This window comes from Paramacrobiotus metropolitanus, unplaced genomic scaffold (genome assembly GCF_019649055.1).
Source record: "Paramacrobiotus metropolitanus isolate TYO unplaced genomic scaffold, Prichtersi_v1.0 Parri_scaffold0000096, whole genome shotgun sequence".
In the NCBI taxonomy this organism is placed as follows: Eukaryota; Metazoa; Tardigrada; class Eutardigrada; order Parachela; family Macrobiotidae; genus Paramacrobiotus; species Paramacrobiotus metropolitanus.
In genome coordinates, this window is record NW_026570316.1 from 318,018 (window position 1) to 339,401 (window position 21,384).

The 21,384-nt window shown below is 41.5% G+C and overlaps 1 protein-coding gene across 1 annotated transcript; it reads right to left on the reverse strand.

Annotated features, from left to right (window-relative positions):
* Positions 1-1,256: 1,256 nt before the first annotated feature.
* Positions 1,257-18,995, reverse strand: LOC129596801 (LIM/homeobox protein Lhx1-like). Its single transcript, XM_055494168.1, has 7 exons — positions 18,389-18,995; positions 16,354-16,592; positions 9,466-9,828; positions 8,879-8,964; positions 7,332-7,518; positions 2,279-2,461; positions 1,257-1,714 (listed from the first exon to the last, which is right to left on the reverse strand). Exons 1-7 carry the CDS (start codon positions 18,724-18,726, stop codon positions 1,521-1,523), a joined length of 1,590 nt encoding a protein of 529 aa, XP_055350143.1. The 5' UTR covers positions 18,727-18,995; the 3' UTR covers positions 1,257-1,520.
* Between the last annotated feature and the right edge of the window lie 2,389 nt (positions 18,996-21,384).

Genomic DNA, 21,384 nt, shown 5'->3' on the forward strand with positions numbered 1-21,384 from the left:
ACGTGTATGGGCACTTGGACCGGTAGATTCCGGTTCGAGAACTGGCTGTCTGCGTTTGAAGGATTTGATCATTATGATTCGCTGGGCAGTCGTAAAACATTAATGAGCGGCATCCTGTAATACATACTCTGGCACTTTAAGAAAAGCTGCAATTTTTTATATTCTGTGACGCAAGAATGATATTCCACTTGGATATCGAATGTACGAGTAATCAACGCTGGACCAGCGTTGAAATAAAGAATGAATTCCGACAGATCGTGAAACACGTGATCGGATAGATTGCTAGACCACAAAATTACTAATAATATATTCAGCATGCTGTATGTGAAAAATTAATTCACTGATTCGGTTCTAATTATTTTGAAATTCACACATAAGTCTAAGCGGAGCGGGCTCGTGCAAATTGTTGCGTTAATTACCGGGGAGGATGGACTTACCAAATGCCATGGCGAATATGGCCAAAAGTACGGCGAAAACTATACATATACATATTACGGCGTATACGTACGCGGCATTAATATAACGGTAAAGAATAACTGGAATAGTACACTATGTATTATGACCAAAAATAAATATAACTAAGTACGAAAATCCGCTTTAATAAAATTTTGAAAAATTAATTTAAATTACATCACAAATCTGCTTTTAAAGAAATAAAATTTAAATTACATCGCAAATACGTAAAAAATTTATATGAATTACATCAGCGGTGTTAGTAAAGCCACAGTGCCGTAATCTTATCTGTTACTAAGAGTGAGAGCCGTGGTTCCTTCTTATGTACATATTCCAAGGTGTACTCTTATGATTTTTTTACTCGCATGTATTTTGTTTGGCCTGCTACTTATCGGATTTTCTGTAAACAGCAACAGTCTGGCTCGACTATCTGCTAAAGACAGAAACGCTGATGTTTGTGCTGCAGTAACCCGTGACAGAAATTCCGTAGTATAACGGTTGAAAGATGATCGAAATCGGGAAAATTATGGGCAATAAATGTAAACGGGATGCTCGAAATTGTCTTCTTGATTTTTTATTGTGTAATGTTTATACGAATATAACAAATTATATTTGATTAAACAACTGGGAAGATGATGGTCGTCAAAACTGGGATTTAATTTTCTTTTATTTATTCAAATTGTTTACAAATTTATCTTCCTTAATTTTGTTACCATTAACTGTACCAATATGAGCGGATACTGTTGATCCATGCCTTCCTCATTATACAACAGTTTTATTTTCTTTGACAAGAACATTCTACATACACTTTTCTCAATTATCAGCATCCCGGCACCCGACCGAAACCGTCTGCACAACACTAGTAGAAAAAGGAAACACGGAACCAAGAAAAAATTTGCCAATGATTATGCGTACCAACACGATATCGATGGCACGAGTACCGAATACAGATGAGATATAAATTTTGATTAATTATTGAAGAGTGCACAGAGCTGCATGAGTATGTGAAAAGGGGTGTGACCTTTAATACTATAGTTTCTCTTTCCATCTCTTTCGCGTATGTGTGATTATTGGGCCATGGCCAGACTCTGCCAGACCGGTGAGTCCTGGCCGCCGCCCGCGGTATGCCCGTTGGGATTGGCGTGCAGGGCGTCGAAGCCGGGATGAGCATAGCCGTCGGGCGTCAGGGAGTGCGGGGAGGATGTCTGTGAGACCAGGTCGGCGGCGGCGGCGGCGAAAGCGGCTTCGTTCAGGCAGCTTCCTGCAGATGGATATTTCATTAGATAAGACACCAACAACATGTCGTATTCATGATACTTTTTTTCAACAACACTTTTGTGAAATAACAATCATTTTGACCAAGGTTTGACTGCATTTAATTTCCGTATTTACAATTGCCCGTAAATGGACGTTGATCATATCGTGCACTGTTGTAGTACAGTGGCATTAAGCGCGTTGACTACCGGTTAATCTTGTATTTTTGTTCTGGAACAGTTTAGCGATAATCAAATTTCGGTTACCAAATTTTTATTTGAAGGTACGGTGTAATTATTGTCCATTTACAAATTGTCTTTTCGTGTTGTTCCAGTTTTGATTCAATTTTTTGTTTTTACTACAATAATTTTTCTCAGTGATTTATAACAAGCTTGTGCGATTTATTCCTTTTTTAATGAAAAATGTGTTTTAGTAAATTCTTCTACAGAATACAACAGCTCACGAAAACGTTACTTGTATCCATAATCGACAACTGGTAACTTTTTGAATATTTTTCAAACTAGATACTATTAATTTTGGAATGTAAATATTAAATAATCTATATCCGTACCGGGCATTCCGTGTCCATTGGGCGACAGATCGACAAAATGTCCCATATCGCCGTTATTGTTGGGTCGTCCTCCAGCACCGCCGGGGAAATGATGGAACTCAAAAAGTCCGCCTGGACCGCCCATCCCCGGCGGATGTCCCGGATGAGCGTGAAAAAATTCCCCTGGATGATTTCCGGGACCGTCTGTGAATTACAAACACCAGGTCATTCTATTGATTCGGCTTCGTTTTTTGCACAAAAATCGGAATTTCACTACGAATTTTGTCAGCATAATTATATGTTTTGCTCTGCTTCGATAAAAATTCAGACCATGAATCGACTTGGTACAGCGGCAGATATAAATTCCAAAAATGACATAAAATATAACGCGAAAAAAGTTTTTTAGTCAGCTTTTGTTCCAGCCGTATCGCAGAAAATTCCGCAGCAGAAAACGCGGAACACTTAATCTATTTGCCACTTCACTACGCTCAACAGCGTTATCTACCACGTACATGCACAACCACACCGTTTGAATACGTACAGTTGTGTACAAATATCTCGGATAATCTGTAAATGTTGCAAATATTCTACAAAATTCATCGCTCCGTGCTGTTAACTGTACATAGTAAACGGCACGAAATTCTGACCGCGTAAAGGTCAACAGCGACGGAAGTGTTTGTGGCTGCACAATGCTGGCGCATAGAGCATTCTGCTCATGATCAGTGCTCAGTACCATCTGCGGTTGAATAACATGTCTTGCATGTGTCAGATTGGCCTGTCAAAATGCTAATTTTATATGTCAGATATCGCATGTTGTATATATGGCGCAATAGTGTATTTCTCTTCCCCCTACATCTTTTGTCCGCCACTCGGGCGATTCCGGTTAAATTATTCATAAAGGCGACGGCTTGTGCGTGATAAGCGGCATATTGTTATTTAATTCGGGATACATTTTCAACACAACTCCTTCGCAATTCGGGCATGTGGTAAAACGGGAATATTGTAAAAATGGCACAACCCTTCTCTTAGACGGCATTTTAATATAACTTCGGTGAACTGCTAACGATTTACCTATTGCACGAATACAATAACAAAAAAACTATAAAAAAACTCTTCTCTGCATTATTTTACATTTTCAGTATAATAAATGCATATATTAATACATTTAATCATATCAATATACATATTTTCCTACTATTACATTAAATTTTGCTAAACATATATAAATTTTTCATTGTGCATTTGGGCATTAAATTCCGTAATTTTACCATCGGCACAAAGAGATGTATTTTGCCTAGAATGCGCTGCAACACAACTCTCTGTCCTCGCTCGCATCAGTAAATATTGCCATTTAAAAATGGGATTCCCTCCGTCAACAATGGCCTATAGGTTTGTTTGGTCATGTTGAATCTGTGCACGCTCTGCATGTGCCGGGAGCATTGCTTATCTATGGCGCGTGTGTTCGGCACTGCACAAATACTCTCCCCGAGTCAACAACTGTCCAACACGCCGGGAGAAGATCAGGGATGCAGTGCGCCTTCGGACGCACATGGGTTTGCGGAGTTATTGACATGAGCAGATTTGCTGGCGATCACATTACTCTCATTACACTCGACAAACCCTCATTACACATATACAGTATCCAGCCACCGGCACAACAATCATCGTCATCCCTGAATTGTATATATACAGTACCGGCGTGGGCAGTTGTGCTTGCTGCACTTAATTACTCAGCTGTTCCTCTGCAATGTACGCCGTGTATATGCACTTAATTCCGCTGAGTTGCGGATAAATGACCACTTGTACGCTTGATCAAATACCCATGATCAACTGCACTCTTTTGGAAATTACAATTAAATTTTGTACCAGTTTTAACTGCTGATTTTACAGTTTGCAGGTAAAACAAAACGGTTCCTCCAGTGCTATATCGTAGTGCAGTGGTTCTTATGGAAAGGGTATCCTTTCAGTACAAATTGTGATTCAAAACCTTTCCGATTGTCCAATTGTTTCTTCTTTGTGAACTATTCTTTCTTCTTGTTTTTGAAAAAAAAACTTTTTTTAATAAAACCACAATGCTTTACTGCCTTTACTGTTTTCACATCGTATTACTTAATTAAATTTGCAGTTTTTGTTATTCTCATTAACAGAATTTCTGGTTTAGATTTCCTGACCAATATTATTAGGAATTTTAGGAACATGCGACTTACAATTTTAAATATCTCTTGCAATTAAAGGAAAAAATTGTAAACAATGTAAAGATACCAAAATTATGCGGGAAATGTTAAGTAATATGGGGGATGATATTATTCCTATGTTTATTCTTGCACCCGATTGACCAGCGTTATAAACCGGCCCCGGTGACCCCGGTTGTTGATTGCACCGGTTCCCGACGTCGCCCGCGCAGACTCTATAATTGCGTGAACAATTTCGCCGGTTGCATATATACTCTGTATGTACATATAAATCAGCCTTCGCGTAGCCCGCCCGCCTTTTAAAGTCAAATGAAGTCTTTTGACGGCGACCAAAAAGATTAACCAAACATCCCGGCCCCGCAAACCAGGCAACCACCCCCCGGGCAGCGCGCACTGGGGGACGGCGCAACGGGCCACTATTGTGCAACGCCGACATGTGTCGGAAAAATGCCATTCACCGCAATAACCGTGGGGGGTCAGCGCGGGGAAGGAGAATGGGTCCGTTTGGATTTCGCCTTTGAATAAATAACTGCAATGCTGCACAGATTGACGTTGGAATATATCGCCCGCGCCCAGGTTGCCAATGGGCCGCCAATCCTATTCTTCACGCTTGAAATGGCAGTAATTTACTTCGGTGTGAAATAAAAGCAGCAATAATCAAAATAATTAAAAATGGGAATTTTTTCAAATATAAAAGTAAAAAAATCATTGTTTTAATTTTTCGTTACTGACATAAAATCTTTTTATCAAAGTAAAAAAATCAGAAAAATCAATAATAAAAATAATGGGTGTGTAATAAAATTTTTAATTACTATACGAAATTAATTCAGGCTAACAAAAGCAACTGCTTGGGGGAAAAATCAATAAAAAATGATTTTACGGTTTTATTTTTTGAAAATCGCATATTTGTACAGTAGTTATAATCACGCTGCCAAAAAACATGATGGGCTTTTAATGGACTTTTGACGAGTCATTAAAGAAGCGTGAAATTTAAGCCCCTTTCCCTAAGTGCACGTGCTTGGTCTCCTTATATTTCCCATATCCCGCTAATCGGCAAAACAATGTCCGTGTGTTTATTTAGCCATTCCGCTGGCCTGATCGGATACCGCGGAAGAAATCTTTAATCGCCGGCATAGTTTTTGTTATCTTTGCCCCTCTTCCACCTTGAAGACGCGGTCGGTGCGTTCAATGGGGATGCCGGTGACGCGGGCCCTTTGGTGGTTGGCTAATCCGGGGTGGGATAAAGCCAGCCATTCCCTCGGCGGACCGGCGATATATAATTGGGGAGAGATATTTCTTCGCCATAATACCGTTGCCCCATAATCGCTTAATAAGATTGCGCCAATCTCATAATCCCACTTGGCCGTGCACGGCGCGGGCCGGCTGTGTGTTGGGCCATTCTCTCGGGGCTGCCGCTGGACAATGGTCAATCAACGGCAGAAAATGCCAATATTTATGGATTATGCGTGTACCATCGGGCAGAGAATAATAACATAATAACAATAATATTGTTGATCAGATTCGCTTAATTCCCACTTTCTCAATGAGATAAATTAGCGACCGGCGTAAACTTCCTATAGCCGAATTAAGAAAAATCGGCCGATTTTTATTATTACTTTTATTACTGAATAATAATTTTTTCCAGTTCTGGTTTTATTTTACAGTATATAAGGCATATATGGGCCCAGACGCTATTCAACGGAAAATTTTAAATTCAAAAAATTCAGCCAACTAAATAAGATTTTATTAAGGAATAGCATTTCATTAATATTATTACAATATATATACTGTAAATAAAATGATTTATGTGCTTGAAATAATTCGAGGCAGTAGTAAATAAAGTGCCCTTTATACACGAAAAACACTTAATTTCTCCTAATTCATCTCAAATTCAAAACGAGGTTAACCGGGCACACTCAAGCCGCTCATTTAGCCCGGCAAGACGTTTCCGGTGCAATTTCCTTTTTCGACCGGACCGGCACTGACCACAAGTGGAGTGGCCGGTTAATGGATGGCTGTCCGAATGTATATAATAATGCCCGAGTGTGATAGTTGATGCCCATTTGACACTCTCTTCAATTACAGCTCCCAATTTATACCCCCGCCGACACTGTTACACAGGACGGTATCCGAAATTGTTCCTGGGCCGGGTCTAAACGCGCCAATTATCGCGCAATTAAGTGTTACGATTCGGCACTGATTAACGCCGCTTCGCTCATTCATACATAAACACGGCGTTTAATCATAGACGTTTTTTCCGCCGACTTCTCACGGCGGCTGGTAATTTCCTTCAGCCGGGACAAGGGAAGTCACGCGGCCCGTGTCGAGAAAAATGATACCAAGGGGCTGTGTAATTACATAGTGGAGTGGCCGATGTTAATTTGGGATTAATTGCATGTCACACTTGAATGACTTGATTAAGTCACGGCGAAAGTTTCTCTCTTTTGCAAATCAATTTCTGTATTTTATCTCTTTAATTTCTTTCTATTTGCTGCAAAATTGCCGTTTCTAATTAAATAATAGTAATTATTAATTCCGTGCTGACAGGCACTATTTTATTTTAATTATTTAAAAAAACTGAATTTTTAAAATTTTATATAACTGAAACCTGCAAAGAAAAATAAATAAGTTTATTCTTTCTCCAATTTGTATCGTTCATTGAAATTATTGATAATTATAGGTCGATTACGATAAACACCGGTGCAAGGTGCCAAGCGATGACCTTTTGACCGTTTGAATTATTGCAGTGGAGCGGAAACGCAGTTAGCGTGTCAGCACGATGTTCGCCGCAAATTAAATATAAAGCGTGGTCGCGTGTTGGTCAGTGGCGAATACATATATAGGACGCTGCTGACCAGTGCTCCTAATTAACCTTCACTTACCGGGATAGAAGGCGAATCCGGGCCCGGTGCTGGCCGCCACCCCGGCGATTAAGTCGCCCGAATCCCCGTCAAAATCCCGCAGTGACCGGACGCCGCTGCGCCGCGGCCGGAATATGTGCCGGCGTGATCCCAGCGACGTCAGCTGCTTCATCCGGCGCTCTTTACTCCGACGATTTTGAAACCAGACCTAAGCGGAAAAAAATTTATCAATAAATTAATTGTTCACACAAACAATTTATTATTTAATTTTTCAGCTACCCTCATAATTTCTATTTAAATTTTTTAAAAAATAAACGAATCACGGTAAAAAAAGCCGGTAATTTGTGTGGAAGAAGGTGCCTGTGTGCAGTAATTTTACGCAACCGCTCTTTACTCCGACGCTTTTAAAATATTTTAACAAATCTGCAATAAATTAACCGTTCGAGCAAGCGTTTTTCTTTTAAATTTGTCCTCAGAATTTTGTTTTAAATTAAAAAAAATTAAACAAACCTCGCTAAACGTATAATATTATAACCGGGAATTTTGTGGGAGAAAATCTCTTTAACGGTTTAACCAACAATTTTTTGTAAATAAAACTAATCAGTATTTCTGATACGGCCCATACGGGAATATGTTTTTCGGGAATTTTTCTTGAATTTAAATGTTTAACTTTTAAAGCGTGTCAGAAGCTGTTTATCCGAAATCTTCATCTGTTTATAAATCTTCGACACTTCATTGAGAAAGGAAACACGTCGCTGTCTCTCCCACACATCATGCAGTTGTTGACCTTTCGCAACGATCCTTGGCGAATTTTATTTGCATTAACCGGGCGTTTAGTGCCGGCAGTGGCACATGATAGAGTCCCGTACACGGAGATGTGCATGTTCTAGTCGGATGCGTATCACGAGAGTGTGTATGTATGTATGCCGCCGTAGTGGCATTGTTCCGGACACCCCAAAGAAAAGAGGATCGCGGAGCATAGCGCAAATGTTCTCCGCTTGTCTAATCCTCGAATCAAGTGTCTATCAAATGTCTATCCGCATCAATTACCCGTCGCACACCGCTGCACTGGACATTGCATCCCGCCGTAGCAATGCCGCGCGACAAAAGCAGCTGATATAGCCGACGGAACAGAGAGAGGCTTTGGAGATAGGGAAACAGACAGAGTTAGCGCGAGACTGCGGCAGAGAGGCAGTCAGCCTGAACCGGATCTTGCACTCGTACGGCTTTGTCGCAGTCGACACAGCGGCCGACAGAGCTTCTGTGTGTGCGGGTTAACTTCGGTAGCGTGCTTATTGACTTGCATGTTTTCCGCATAACTTATTTCGCACCTGCTCCTCCTCATAACGCTCTCAACGGCGTTAGCAATTTTTCCATTTTATAAAAAAAATTGCGGTGATCGGGAAAAGAATTACGGTTTAGCAAGGAAATGATTAATATAGCCAGCGTAAGCGGAGTTTTTTTGCTGATGTTTATTTTTGTTTCTGGCAAGCTGGATGCTGATTGAGCGACAAAGGCCGGTGCCGTGTTCACGGGCCAGTGAACGTTGGCGCGATGATTCGATTTACCTGAATAACACGCATAGTTAGGCCGGTTTCTTGTGCCAGTTGCTCACGGATATGCCGCGTGGGTTTGGGAGTCGATGCGAAGGCGTCTGCAATATGCATAACAAAACCAGTCAGATGCATTATTTATTGCCGGAAGATCAACTTTACGATGAATTATTCAGTTAATTTTTATACTTAATTATTTATTCATCATTTGCTTAATGAAATTTTGAAAAATACTGGATTAGAATAATATGTACAATTATTTTTAACTCCCAAATACATTTTTAATACGAGTACTGCATTTACGAAAATCACTGGAAAAAAAACTGATTAGGGTAAATAAATATTCTAAAACCATTTAAAATAAATTTTGAAAAATGCAGTTAGATACACCTGATTATGAGCATTAAGTACTGCAAATTTTTTTTAAATGACCAATACAAATATTGTATTTATGAAAACAGATACAAAAAAAATTTACTTAGGGTACAGATTTTTAAAAAAAAATATTATAGACGCACTTAAAAGTGGGAAGATGCTTTGAAAATAAATTTACAAAATTGCGCCACTGATTCACTAAACTAAAATTAATCATGTCAGCGCACTTTTGAGTAGATCGAGTTGTTTGGCTTTGATGGTGGTGCGGGGCCCGCGGCGCTTCGCCGTGATGTTGTTCTCATCGTTGCGCGGCTCGGACTCATCCATGCTGGACGTGTCACCGCAAGCGCTCTTGGTTTCCAGTTTATCGCTGGCCGTGCCGTCCGTCGGTACGGTGCCGTTATGCTTGCCCTCCTCATCGTCGTCTTCATCGTCCGTTTCGGTCAGATGCGCCGCTGAACGACCGTTGCCGTTGGTGTTACGGGTGTCCACCGGGGCCACCGGTTCCGGGCCGGTTTCCAGGTCCGTCGCTCGCTGATTCTCCACTTTAATGGACGCCACGAGGCCCGGCGACGGATTTTCATTTTTAACTGCAACGAAAACATATTTTCACTATTTTTCTATATTTTTTGTATTTTTAAAGAATATTTTCCTTAATTTATCCACATTTATTTAGAGATCTGCAAGCCCCGCCTCCTGCAAAAAAATTTTTAGAACGTTTTAACATTTTATACAACGGAATTCACTGCCTTCTATTTTTTAAATTTCATTTTTTTGTATATAGTAAGTACGTGAAATATATTTTTTGCGTTGTTTATTTCCGACCAATCAAAATTCGATTCAAAACCGGCATGTTCTATTTATATTTTGAGTTTCCCAGTCGGCCGACATCTTTGACGATGCAGGGTGCATTCTGGAAGAAATAATCGAAACGGCAGCTGCACCCCGCGCGGGAACGATTAATATGTATTTATGTCAGTTAAATTACATCTTGAATATTTCCGTTGCCGGCGCTGACTGGTGAGTGTGCGCGCGGCTGCCTTGTGGCTCTGAAATGGAGCCAATCAGTTTACGGCTGATGATTTAATTATGTGTTGGTCTATGGATGGAGCTCTATGAATTTGCTGTCAGTTCGCATTAGCATCCAGCATTCACATGTCACAACATTAAGCCGCTAAACAGTATTATATCCATATCCATAACTTGCCAAAACGTTTTCTTTGCCGCGCGGCGACATGAAAAATGCCACCTACGCTAAAAATGTGGATGTGTGGGGGAAGCAAATATTTGGCTTCAACTGGGAACATTTGCGCAACAGTACGCATTGTTTATGCTTCTATCAAAACTTCAATGCTAAATTAAAAGTCAAGTTTAGAATTCTTAAATTTATAATTTTGTGCAGATTTAGTTTTTTATTTCAATGTAACCAAAAATTTCCAGAACATCTGCCTGCGAGTCAATCAAAATGATTTAAACGTTTGGAGATCACAGGAACGGTTGTAGAGAAGTGGCCTGCTCACTCCTTATACGTTATACCTAGCGATTCTACGGAAATGTACACACTGACACTGACACAATTACCGATTTAAACACTAATTAAATCCTTTCCATAGGAAATTTGTTTTTCATTAATTTGCGTGCTCGTATACTTACTTAACTATCATCTCATTTGGCTAACAAATTCAAATTTTAGCCGCAAACAGTAACACATTTTTTGAAATACACCTCCAGTTCTTCTACAGAAACACTCGGAAAACTGGCCGCTCGTGACTGGGAACGACAGTTATTGATTCTGGGCATATGTTTGCCAAAGTGAAAAGTGGAAGATTGTCCCGGAAGTTGATAGAAAACAGTGGCGGGTGCGTGTGCAGGGCCGCGCACGGCTCGGGACAGTGAAAACACACTGTAGCCTGCCACGGGATGAATGGTGAATACAGTAGTGGGGATGAATAAGATACAGAACACAGGGAGAAGCGGAGAAGGAGGAACACTATACATTGCCGGTTGTAGTCGCGTCAAGTGCGCTGCTTCGACAACAATATACTCATCCAGCGCCGGCACTCTTCGCGCGAGCAGAGCCCCACTTTATACCCACTTGTAGCATTGATTTCTCGCCGTCACGACCCGCAAACCGGACCATTCACTTGATTAACTAAACAAATTGCCCAAAAATCCCCTGGATAATACGAGAATTATATGGATAAAAGGTCATGTGTGCGCCGCGGCTAATCGTCAACAATTGCTCCGAGTTTCTGGTTGGGAGATGCAGTGAATGCTGCGTACTGCGTATCCGTCTGTTTTTAATACCGACAGTTCTTATCGAACAAATCGTAGAGGAGTGGCGTGCTTACATTAAAAGATCTACTTAGGAACTGCAAAAATATGACTCGTACTAAGCAAAAATTCTGTGTTAATGTACCTGCACCTGAAAATTTTTAATTTGTATTATTTTATCTGGAGCAAATATGTTTTTAATTTTCTGCAAATATTTACCGTTGCATCAAGCAGTCCTTAGCGGCGATGACAATTTTTATTGAAAAATTTATTCGCCGTATTGCAATGCGAAGTCTCGATTACGTCTTTAAAATCACTATTAAATCATAAACTGCCTTTTTTAAAAGTTAAGTTAAAAATTAATTGTTTTCATTGCGCTTGTTGAATAGCGATAGAAATCAATATACTCGTACGTCACCGGCATCCCATTCTCCGGTGCCGTCACATTGATATTTATCCGCCGCGACCGCGGCGCGAGTGCGGGAATCCGATAAGTGGAGCGCGCGCGCCGTCGCCGCTTATAGTCGGACTGCGGTATAAATAAAAAGGAGTTATTGACGCTGATATTTCACAATGATCCCATTGCTCTGATTTCCTCTCGCCGGGCCGGCTGGGTATAATGGGCATTGTGCGGGCGTGTTTGGACTGCGCCGCAGCCCCGATCGCCAGAATCTATGCGCCCCGAACGGGCCATTTTCTCCCTGACACATGGCCGATGTTGTACACCGATAACGCCAGCTGATCGTTCCTTGGATTACTCAGATAACAAACCCGCGCAACTGCGTACACACACAGGCACACCGCCGGATGCATAAATAACCCCACAAAAATCAATAAATTAAACAGCCCCGATATCTACTCCGTATACTGAAGTATAAAACATGCTTTCTAATGATATATTACGAAAGGTCACCTTTAACTGTAACAAGTGTAAGTTCGTTTCTTATTATTTTCCAAGCGATTACCGTATACTTACGACAAATTCGAAAAATTAAACTGCATTTATAGAGCGATTTTGCAGTGATGCTGCTCATGTAATTTTCGTGCTTGCGCGCTATACAAAATCCGATGATGGCAACCAGATTCCATCTTCTAATATGTACATGTGGCCAAGGTATCGTAGTGTTAGGGCTCACATGTTTTCAAAGATCTTTTCTCGTGCAGACCTTTTCGTAAAAAGAAAGCCCTAATTCTCGAACATTCAAATTAAACACTTTGCGGAATCACTTTTTTCGGCTGTCGTCACTTTATATAGTTCACGGTCTGATCTGCAAACACTGGTGGCAAAAAACTACAAAATATGATAACTCCGGCATTTTCCGAAAGGTCAGCGCGCAGTACCATGACGGTCATAAGCAAATACACGCGCAATAAATGGACAAAATCTGTCAAATATTTCTTTCCCCGTTTTGGCGCATTGATATGCAATGTCCACGGAATGGAAAGAATGGGAGAGATCCTCCATCGGAACTTTAGGGCCATAGAGTGTGCAGAATGGCGGCGCATTTAGCGGCTAATCTGCTGGCGATCTTCCCTCTCTCTGCACTACACCACGGCACAGATCGTCCTGTTATTCTAGCCCGGATTTCGTCTGATAATGCAATCAGACCCGGGACGGGATGTCGCTGACTGCCGTGTTTATGTGTGGCACAACTGTACGTAAGCGTCCCCAGGGATATGCAGGCAGGCCCGGCCCGGCCGCGGCAGCACCCGCAGCTGCCGGCCTGCGCGACGCGATGGCGCTGCCCAGATATATTTACGCGCTGCACAATGGATTACCATTTGCAATCTCTTCCTCTCCCTTTTCACTGATATATCGCTGCTGGACAAACTTTGCTGCTTCATATGCAGATGCTCGCTAAACATTTGGCTAAATTGACAGAAACATTGAAAAAACTAAAAAATGACAGGTTTTGAAGAATAATATTTAAAGGCTGCAGAACTGCGATAGCTTCTAGAAAAATAATAGCTTCCGTTCTACTGAGTTTATATCATATTGAATTACAGTTTGTATTAATTTTTATATTTCAGTTACGTATTCTCTAGTCCCAAAATAATTTTTAAAATTATACAAAGAGCGATGTTTGTTGAAATAAATAGTACAGAACTACAGAAACAGAAACGCTAGAAAATTGGACAATTATCGGCGCACATTAAGATTACTTTGCCGAAGTACGTAGTGTTGTGGAGATCTGAATCACTCAGTGTCCTTACCGACCACCAGTTTAGAATCTAAACTAATAATACGTCTTTCTTTCATTAAATATTTTCTTTTTTCCCTTTTTCCTTCGGCCATTTACACCGATAATTCACTTGACCTTTTGCTTTTCTCCAGCGGAGAAAAATTCCATTGAACCCGGCTTTTGAATGGTGTGTGAAGGCTCAAGACGGGAAAAGAATTCGCGGCAATTCAAACAAATATATAAGTATTTGTTAGCGCAGTTGAATGGATCAGCATGTGTCTGACGGAAAGGCAAAGCGGGCCATCGTACACATTTCTCACTGCAGCTCATTCACACAGGGGATCATAGAGCGACACAAAACGCTGATTCTTCCGCTGTCCAACGCTAAAACAATCGCTCCACCACCCGGACAATGCCCCAGTTGGAGCAGCATTTCGGTGAACACAGAGCGAAAGGAAAAAGTGAACAGAGGCCCAAGATTTTCCAGCTGGTCTTGTGCAGCGCGAGGGAAATGATGTGTTAACAATCGATTAACGGCTCACTACCGAAATGACTGGGAGTGATCTGATTTAAATTCTGCCATTAAAAAATCCTAAACTACCGATGCTTTAAATGGCAATATGAATATTTGGACTGTTCCCTGAATTAGTCGGTGTCATAAAGCGTTTTGGAAAAATACCGAATCAACTAAAAATTGCAAAAATATTACGAAACACTTTTTTAAGCTGCTGCGAAGTTTTTATCGAAAGCCACGCTAACTGCACTTTAGGATTGTGGACTTTGCGGGCCACTGCACTACAACAATCAAACATTCATGCAAATGAGAAGTCTGCAATTGATACCTGAATACAATATCCCTGTCCCTATTTTAAACTTGCATTTCGCATTTTATGTCAGTGTATGTACACGGCAAAAAAATGCTGAAATTGTTTATTATTATGAGTGCATCGTTTTTTCAAAAAATATATCCATTTCAAAGTACAAAAAACTACACAATAAAAAAATGCCAGTACTTCTATCAAGTTCTATGCAACATACAGGAAAAACGGTATTTACATATAAGCAGGAATTTGTTGTAGAGAAAAACACGATGAACTTGTCAGCCGTCAACATGTCGATCAACGCAGCATGCATCGGCGCATAGAGAAAAATTTGGCCGGGTTGTAAGTGTTGTCAAAAAACCAGGCTACTTTATGAGTGAAAAGAGAAGCTGACATATGTGTAGTGCACGCCAGTCGCGAGATGGATGCATATTCGTGCTTCCGTGTCATGTTTGGCCCATTCCAGCACATACACACACAAACACAGGCAGCCGCCGCTCGCCATAACAACCACTGCGCACACGTCAACGTCAACGATTTCTCTCTTTCTCTCTTTTAATCTTATTCAAGAAAAAAAAAACAATAATCACAACATATCGACGCGCAGCGGCCCATTGATGTACCTATCGTATTCTTGGCTACTTTGACGTGTATAGCGTTTTTTGCCCCGCAGAGACAGCAGCGTGCATGCTGGTACGGGAATATCTGACCTACATGTCCATCAAAAATTGCCGAATAGCTGCAAAGTGTCGGCGCGCGGCTTCGGGTGGCATTGTGACGAGTGCATAAATTGTCAGTTTATCTTTTTGGTGGCTTTTTTATTAGAGTGGATGATTGGCCCGTATATTGCCACCAGCGTCGAAGAGATTATCGTTTTGCAAACAGTTTAAGACCGGGTTAATTGTCCTTAATTAGAAAAATTTCTTGGCTTGCAGTCAAAGTCAACACGGCTGATTCTTGAGCAATTTCTTAAGCATACCGTATGTTTACAGCAAAAAAAAACAGTATTTTGCACTTTTGCGTTATTGGTTTCTTTATTAACAAAAGCGTTTGGAAGACTGAGCACCTCCTTACTCGACGCCACTACTCTACAATTTCGATATCTAAATGTTTATACTTAATACTCCATAGTTGTCAACAAAACTGGAAAGCCAAATGCAATGCAAAAACGCATTCTACAATAATTAACGTAGAGCAATTCGTTAAAAGATTGAAAACCTGTACAATTTCCAGCAAATCCACAGTTAGTACAGACGACTACGGATTTCTGCCATTTTTACAGCATGCTGAATTAAATATTCTCTCCGGGTTCCAAAACAAACCATAAAAATTCCACACTCTGTAAGCAGAAATATTTTACAGCGCGCTGCAAGCGTGATCAGCTTTCCGCCCGCGCAGAGCCATCGTAAAAAATGTTCTTAAAGTGTCGCTGAAGTGTTGTACAGCACCGCGCGCCAACCCTGCGCCTCGGCCAGTCGATAATGTATTGGCATTTAGATCGATTTTACAAGTTTTGTTCACAAAAGAGCGACTCTACATAAACTACACAAGGCAAACTGCCAGAGAGAACGACAGAGAGTCAGACAGAAACCCGGGAATTTTATGACGCCGACACATCTGCATAAATTGACAATTTACCCTCAACTCTATATTTCTATTGTCCAACAGATCATAAAACCACAATCTAACGCATTTGTAATGACAATTTTACGACTCAACTCACAGCTTTTCTTGTAAACCGACGCTAGTGTATCGCCAACTAACAAATTCATTGCGGAAGCCTGTTTACTTTGCCGTCTCCGTGATAAACCCAAAGGTCACCCAAAAGGTCACTTACCGGTAACGCTGCCCGGCCGCGGATGGTTGTTGATATGATGGTGTTCATTATTAAAATCCTCCTTACAGACAAACTTTCCATCCGGGATAACGTACAGCTCATCACCCGTGGTTAATTGTTTATGGCAGGTCGCGCACGTAAAACAGCGCAGATGATAAATATTCCCGCGCGGTCCCCGCTGCACAAGCTCCGACGGACAGATCCCCTCACCGCAGCTGAAGCATTTTATCCCGAATAATCTACAAGAAAAATCAGTCAACTACACATATACACACATACAAATTGCAATCGCATCATCGTGATAACACAAGAGCTGCTCTGATTGGTATCTGTACAAATATTTGCCAGTTTTAAGTGCGACACGTGTACAATATCTTTCGGTCCTTGTTAATCTCCGCGCGCTCATTGGCCGAGCGAAACTGGATATTCTGGAAAATTATTCCATATTTTGTCCCGGTTTTTATTAGAAATTCGGCTTGACCGTGAATCTTTTAATACGCCGGGGGAAGAAGAACAATACTGTCTGTATTCTTTTCAGCTGGGCAGATATCAAACACGCAGCGACCTGCTTTTTCATGTATGGACAATTGAATGAGGCAGAATGAGCATGAGCACATCGAAAGAGACAGGCACGGCCGCGCAAGAAAGTTGTGGCAGGGTGCAGGATTAACAAAATATTGCTCAGGATTACGGATTATCTGATAATCCGTTTTTGGCACAGGACGGAGTGCATACAGTGCAGTCCCTATTTCTGCGCCCCGACCATGCGCGGCATCCCTTCTCTCATACACGCTGACTGGCACATAGAAATCTCGGGGCCTTTTTGTCTTGCGCGCCTGACTGGGGACAGTATTCTTCTCTCCACCATCACCGCAACAAGACAAAACCGATAGACGCGTTTAATTGTTTGGAATCTGGACCAGCAGACAAGCATCTTGAGTGGAAACACGGAGAATTTCTCCGAAGACTTTCGCTTTTGGAAAGACTTCCCTTTCGCTTACTATAGGATTTTTCTTGTAAAAACCACTGCTCGACGAAAAAAAGCTGTAACAACTTTAACACTGGAATGAAGCTCCAATCAAATATTTGAAGTCATTGTCCGCAAATATATATTTGAAGACCTACTAGTTTCATAAATCTGATCATTTTTGTTTTGAATCACAGGATTTAAACTGGGCAAATATAATTAAGGAATAAAGTTTTGCATAAAAGGCGAATCATACGGAGACTAAAAATTGTAGTATTCGTAGTATAGCGGCAAAATACGCGACTCCATACGTCTGTTGGAAAAAAGTTATGAGCGACACCGGTGCATTACAGATATGTACTTCACTGGGCCCGTTTAGCTTGTTTGAAAATTTTTTTCTGAAGAATTTGTACTTTTTGTTTGGTGCTAATGAAACATAATTGGAAGAAATTTTCGTGGACCGGCACACGACCACTAGGCACTGGCCGGGGCAGCTGTTGCGGGCCTTAATGATGGTCGTGCGTGTTGCATGGCGTGTTAATTAATTTACGATAAGCAATTAACACGTCGGAGTCGACATGCTCAATGCCCGCGCGACTGCTGCAGCCGTTCCTAACCTCCGAGTTGATTAGCTTTAGTTGTTGATGGATTTGCAATTTTCTTTCATTCGCTTAATTCCGTCAAGACTGCTTGTAGCACTTACACGCCATCGATACGTCCATTGATATGTTATGCACTTAATTAAGTAACAATTGCTTATCTATTACCTCATTAATAACACAGGGTATTTTTATTGTAAACTCTACTTGGCTTTCTGGTAAATATCTAACAGGCAAAACAATTTATCGCGCAAGCAACGGTAAAGCGTCCATCTTTCGGCTGTAATACGGTAAACTTCTGGCGGTTATCGTAGAATTGTGGCTCAGTACCGGGTAACTGACTACCGTTACAATTTTCCCAGAGACTTCCAAAATAATTACTAAAGTTGATTTTTAGTTTATTAATACTCATTAAATTTTTTTTCGTGGTCTGCACATGCATATCGGCTATCAAAGCAACGTAAAATACCTGAAAAAATCATCCCGGCAGAATAGCTGCTCATTGCGCGCGAAACACCGCTCCTGCAGTGGACATTTACACTGGCAACACCGCAGACATTCCGCATGCCAATGCCGATCCAGCACCGTCATCACATACCGATCAAAGATGGCCATTTCGCAGCCGCTACACTTGTAGGTATTCATATTGGGCACCACCGCGGTGGGATGCGGCTGGAGATGATGGTGATGGTGGGGATGATGCTCAAAGGGATGATGATGGGGATTAAGCAGGGTACTGCCAAGACCAGCTGTAGCCGCTGCGGCAGCCGCTGAATGACGGTGCGTGCTACGGATGGGCATGATCATACAACAAAACACACGGCGCGATGGCGCGCGGCGACACACATACAACCGACCGGAAGATGTTGCGCTGTGTGTCTCCGAGATGATAATATTTTGTGTCACATACACAAACAACGCACAAACCGCCCCGCGTACGGATCACAAAACACCGTGTGTATTATGGGCGGAATATGCAGTGAAGATGTCGGTGTTTAGGAAAAAATGGGCATTGTTTCGGTTGGATATGCGTGAGTGTGTGTGCGAGAAGTTTGCGCGGAAACGCGCGTATATGCAGCTTCTGTTCCAATATCGGCCGATTGTAGGCAGAGCAGTGCGTGGTTCATATTGCAGCGGTTGGTTGGTCTGTTCTCTTGTGAAAGTGACGGCGCGGAATGCGGGCTGGGAGCGGATGCAGCCCGGCTCAGAACCGGCTTAAGAATAAAAAAAGTGTTTTTACTGTACTTGAAAGGATTCATCCGAATGTTATTTAATTAAGCTGCAGTGATATGCATCAGAGTGTGCAAAAACCATAGAATTTAAATTTCGTTTGTTTCCGTTTAAACTAAAATCAACTTTCCTGCAAATTCGGCACCCGGTTTAGATCCGGCTCCAATAAGAAAAAGCGTTTTTAAATACTTATTTATGCGCTAATTGCTAATGTTTTAAAACCAACAGCAGGTTTTTTTCAAGGCATGATCGAGAATCGCAAACGTTTTTAATGCACAATTTTTATTAACGGTTAATATTTTCTGTTCGTTTAGTGCTAGGCTGCTGGCCATATTGCGGCTGTCAGTGACCTTTTACCTGTACCGGCGTTGATCGAAATGTTCCGCATACAGAAATCTTTGGTGACCGTTACAGTTTGTTTGAATCAACTTTATTTTTTCTTTGTCGCTTCACTATTTATTTTACAGTATTCAACCAGCTGTTTCCTGAAATTTGATAAAGTACAAAACCAAGAAAATCGAAGCCATAGATTTCTTTTGGCACACTTTAGCCGCGTTGAATTTCCGTTGTTGAAGCCGTAGAACCGTCCGATCCGCAGTCGGTCTGGTGCGATTCTGGAGACAGCAGTCGAGTCAGAGCGCTGCACAGCGGGGCGCACTGGCATGGCAGATAGCTGTCAATAGAGCCCTGCCAATGACAGCTGAAGCCGTTTCTTCTTGTCCTGCCTTCGGGCTCTCTCGGCGCTGTGTGTCTCTCTCTTTCGTTGTGTCTCGCCCTCTCTCTGTCTCTTCGTGCGCACTATTGATCCTGCCAGTTTGAGCGGTTTTGTCTTACGCCATCGTAGCGTGTAATAATACGATAAGCTGCCATCGTTTCGTCTGCCTTTTGTGAGAATTCGTGAAAAAGTTAGCAAAACTCCCAAACAACCCATCACAAAGGTAAGGAACAGCTGAACATGCACGCCTTACCTTCGGCACGTTACGCCACCGATGAAAAAATTGTCAACCGCAGCCGAAAGCCTTTTATGGAATTTTACGATAGTTTAATGATAATCTTGACCCTTCTTTCCCGGCGTTAAAATTTGATCTAAAGAAGCCGAGAAATTCCAGCAAACAGTGGCGGCGTTCCGTTAGGCGCGCATGGATGCACGCGGACACTGGAAACACGGGTCAACAATGTAAAGCTGTCAAAGATTTTGTGTACTGCGAGTAAGGATGAATATGATGGCATCAGTTGGAATCACAGCCCCCTGAAAATCATTGCCCAGTGTCCGGCCCATAAACTTCCGGATCATTAATGTGAAATGGTTGTGATGTTTGTTAGCAACGCGAGCCAGCGTCGATAACATCAGCCGACATCAGCGCCTGTCATCCGCATCCATTACAAATCTGTATCATATAGCCGCCATTGCCGACACCCGATCAACTGACGCGGCTGGGAACAATGAATATTAAGCAGTTGTAAAACGGATTTAATTACACCAATGGAATAACATTTATTACCATATTTCTGCATATTATTACAAGGTCATTTTTCGTAATGCGACGGAATAGGCTGTCGTAAAACTGGATGCAGCTTCACATGAAAATAAATCAAATTCTGGCATGGATGCGGCAATTTATGAATAATAATTTTATTCTCTTTGATTTCATGTGACAAATAAGAAGATACAGAAACCGATAAAAATCGAACATGTAAGCGTGCATTCAACACCATAAAATTCGCGCAAAAATTTATTTTAATTCTTTATATAATATTATGCCGCTTAATAATTACAGATAGTAGCAAATATGTAAGTTAAAAAACACATGGTTTACAGATTTATTTGCTCGATTATAATAATTTTAGTATCATAGTAAAGCGATTTTGTTGCTGAATAAATAATTTCATAGATAAACCATTAATCAAAAAAGATCGTAAAATGACAGACATCTTGGGAACCGTTATTAAAACTCCATTAAAAATTTCCGCGGCACCGTGGTAACGTTACGAATAAATACAGAAAGGAATGCGACAGCGATTACGAAATTGCTGATTCCGCCAACATCTCATACGACCACTCTATCCACCCAATACGCAGACACGAATATAAATTACGTCCGCCGAATGATTAATCCCACATTACGGCCATGGATCAGTGGTCATTTCCGCTCGCATGACGGACCGGTGCATCGGCATGTCCGTCGAGCTTTACATGTCCATAACCCCGCGCGCTTTGGAAGAATTCCAGTGATT

Excerpts from the sequence above, each read along its gene's own strand:
- LOC129596801 (XM_055494168.1), bottom strand. The coding sequence starts at position 18,726 with ATGATCATGCCCATCCGTAGCACGCACCGTCATTCAGCGGCTGCCGCA. Across the intron at positions 9,829-16,353 it reads GCGGCCGGGCAGCGTTACCG|TTAAAAATGAAAATCCGTCG; the intron begins GTAAGTGACCTT and ends TTTTCGTTGCAG. Across the intron at positions 7,519-8,878 it reads TAACTATGCGTGTTATTCAG|GTCTGGTTTCAAAATCGTCG; the intron begins GTAAATCGAATC and ends TTTTCCGCTTAG.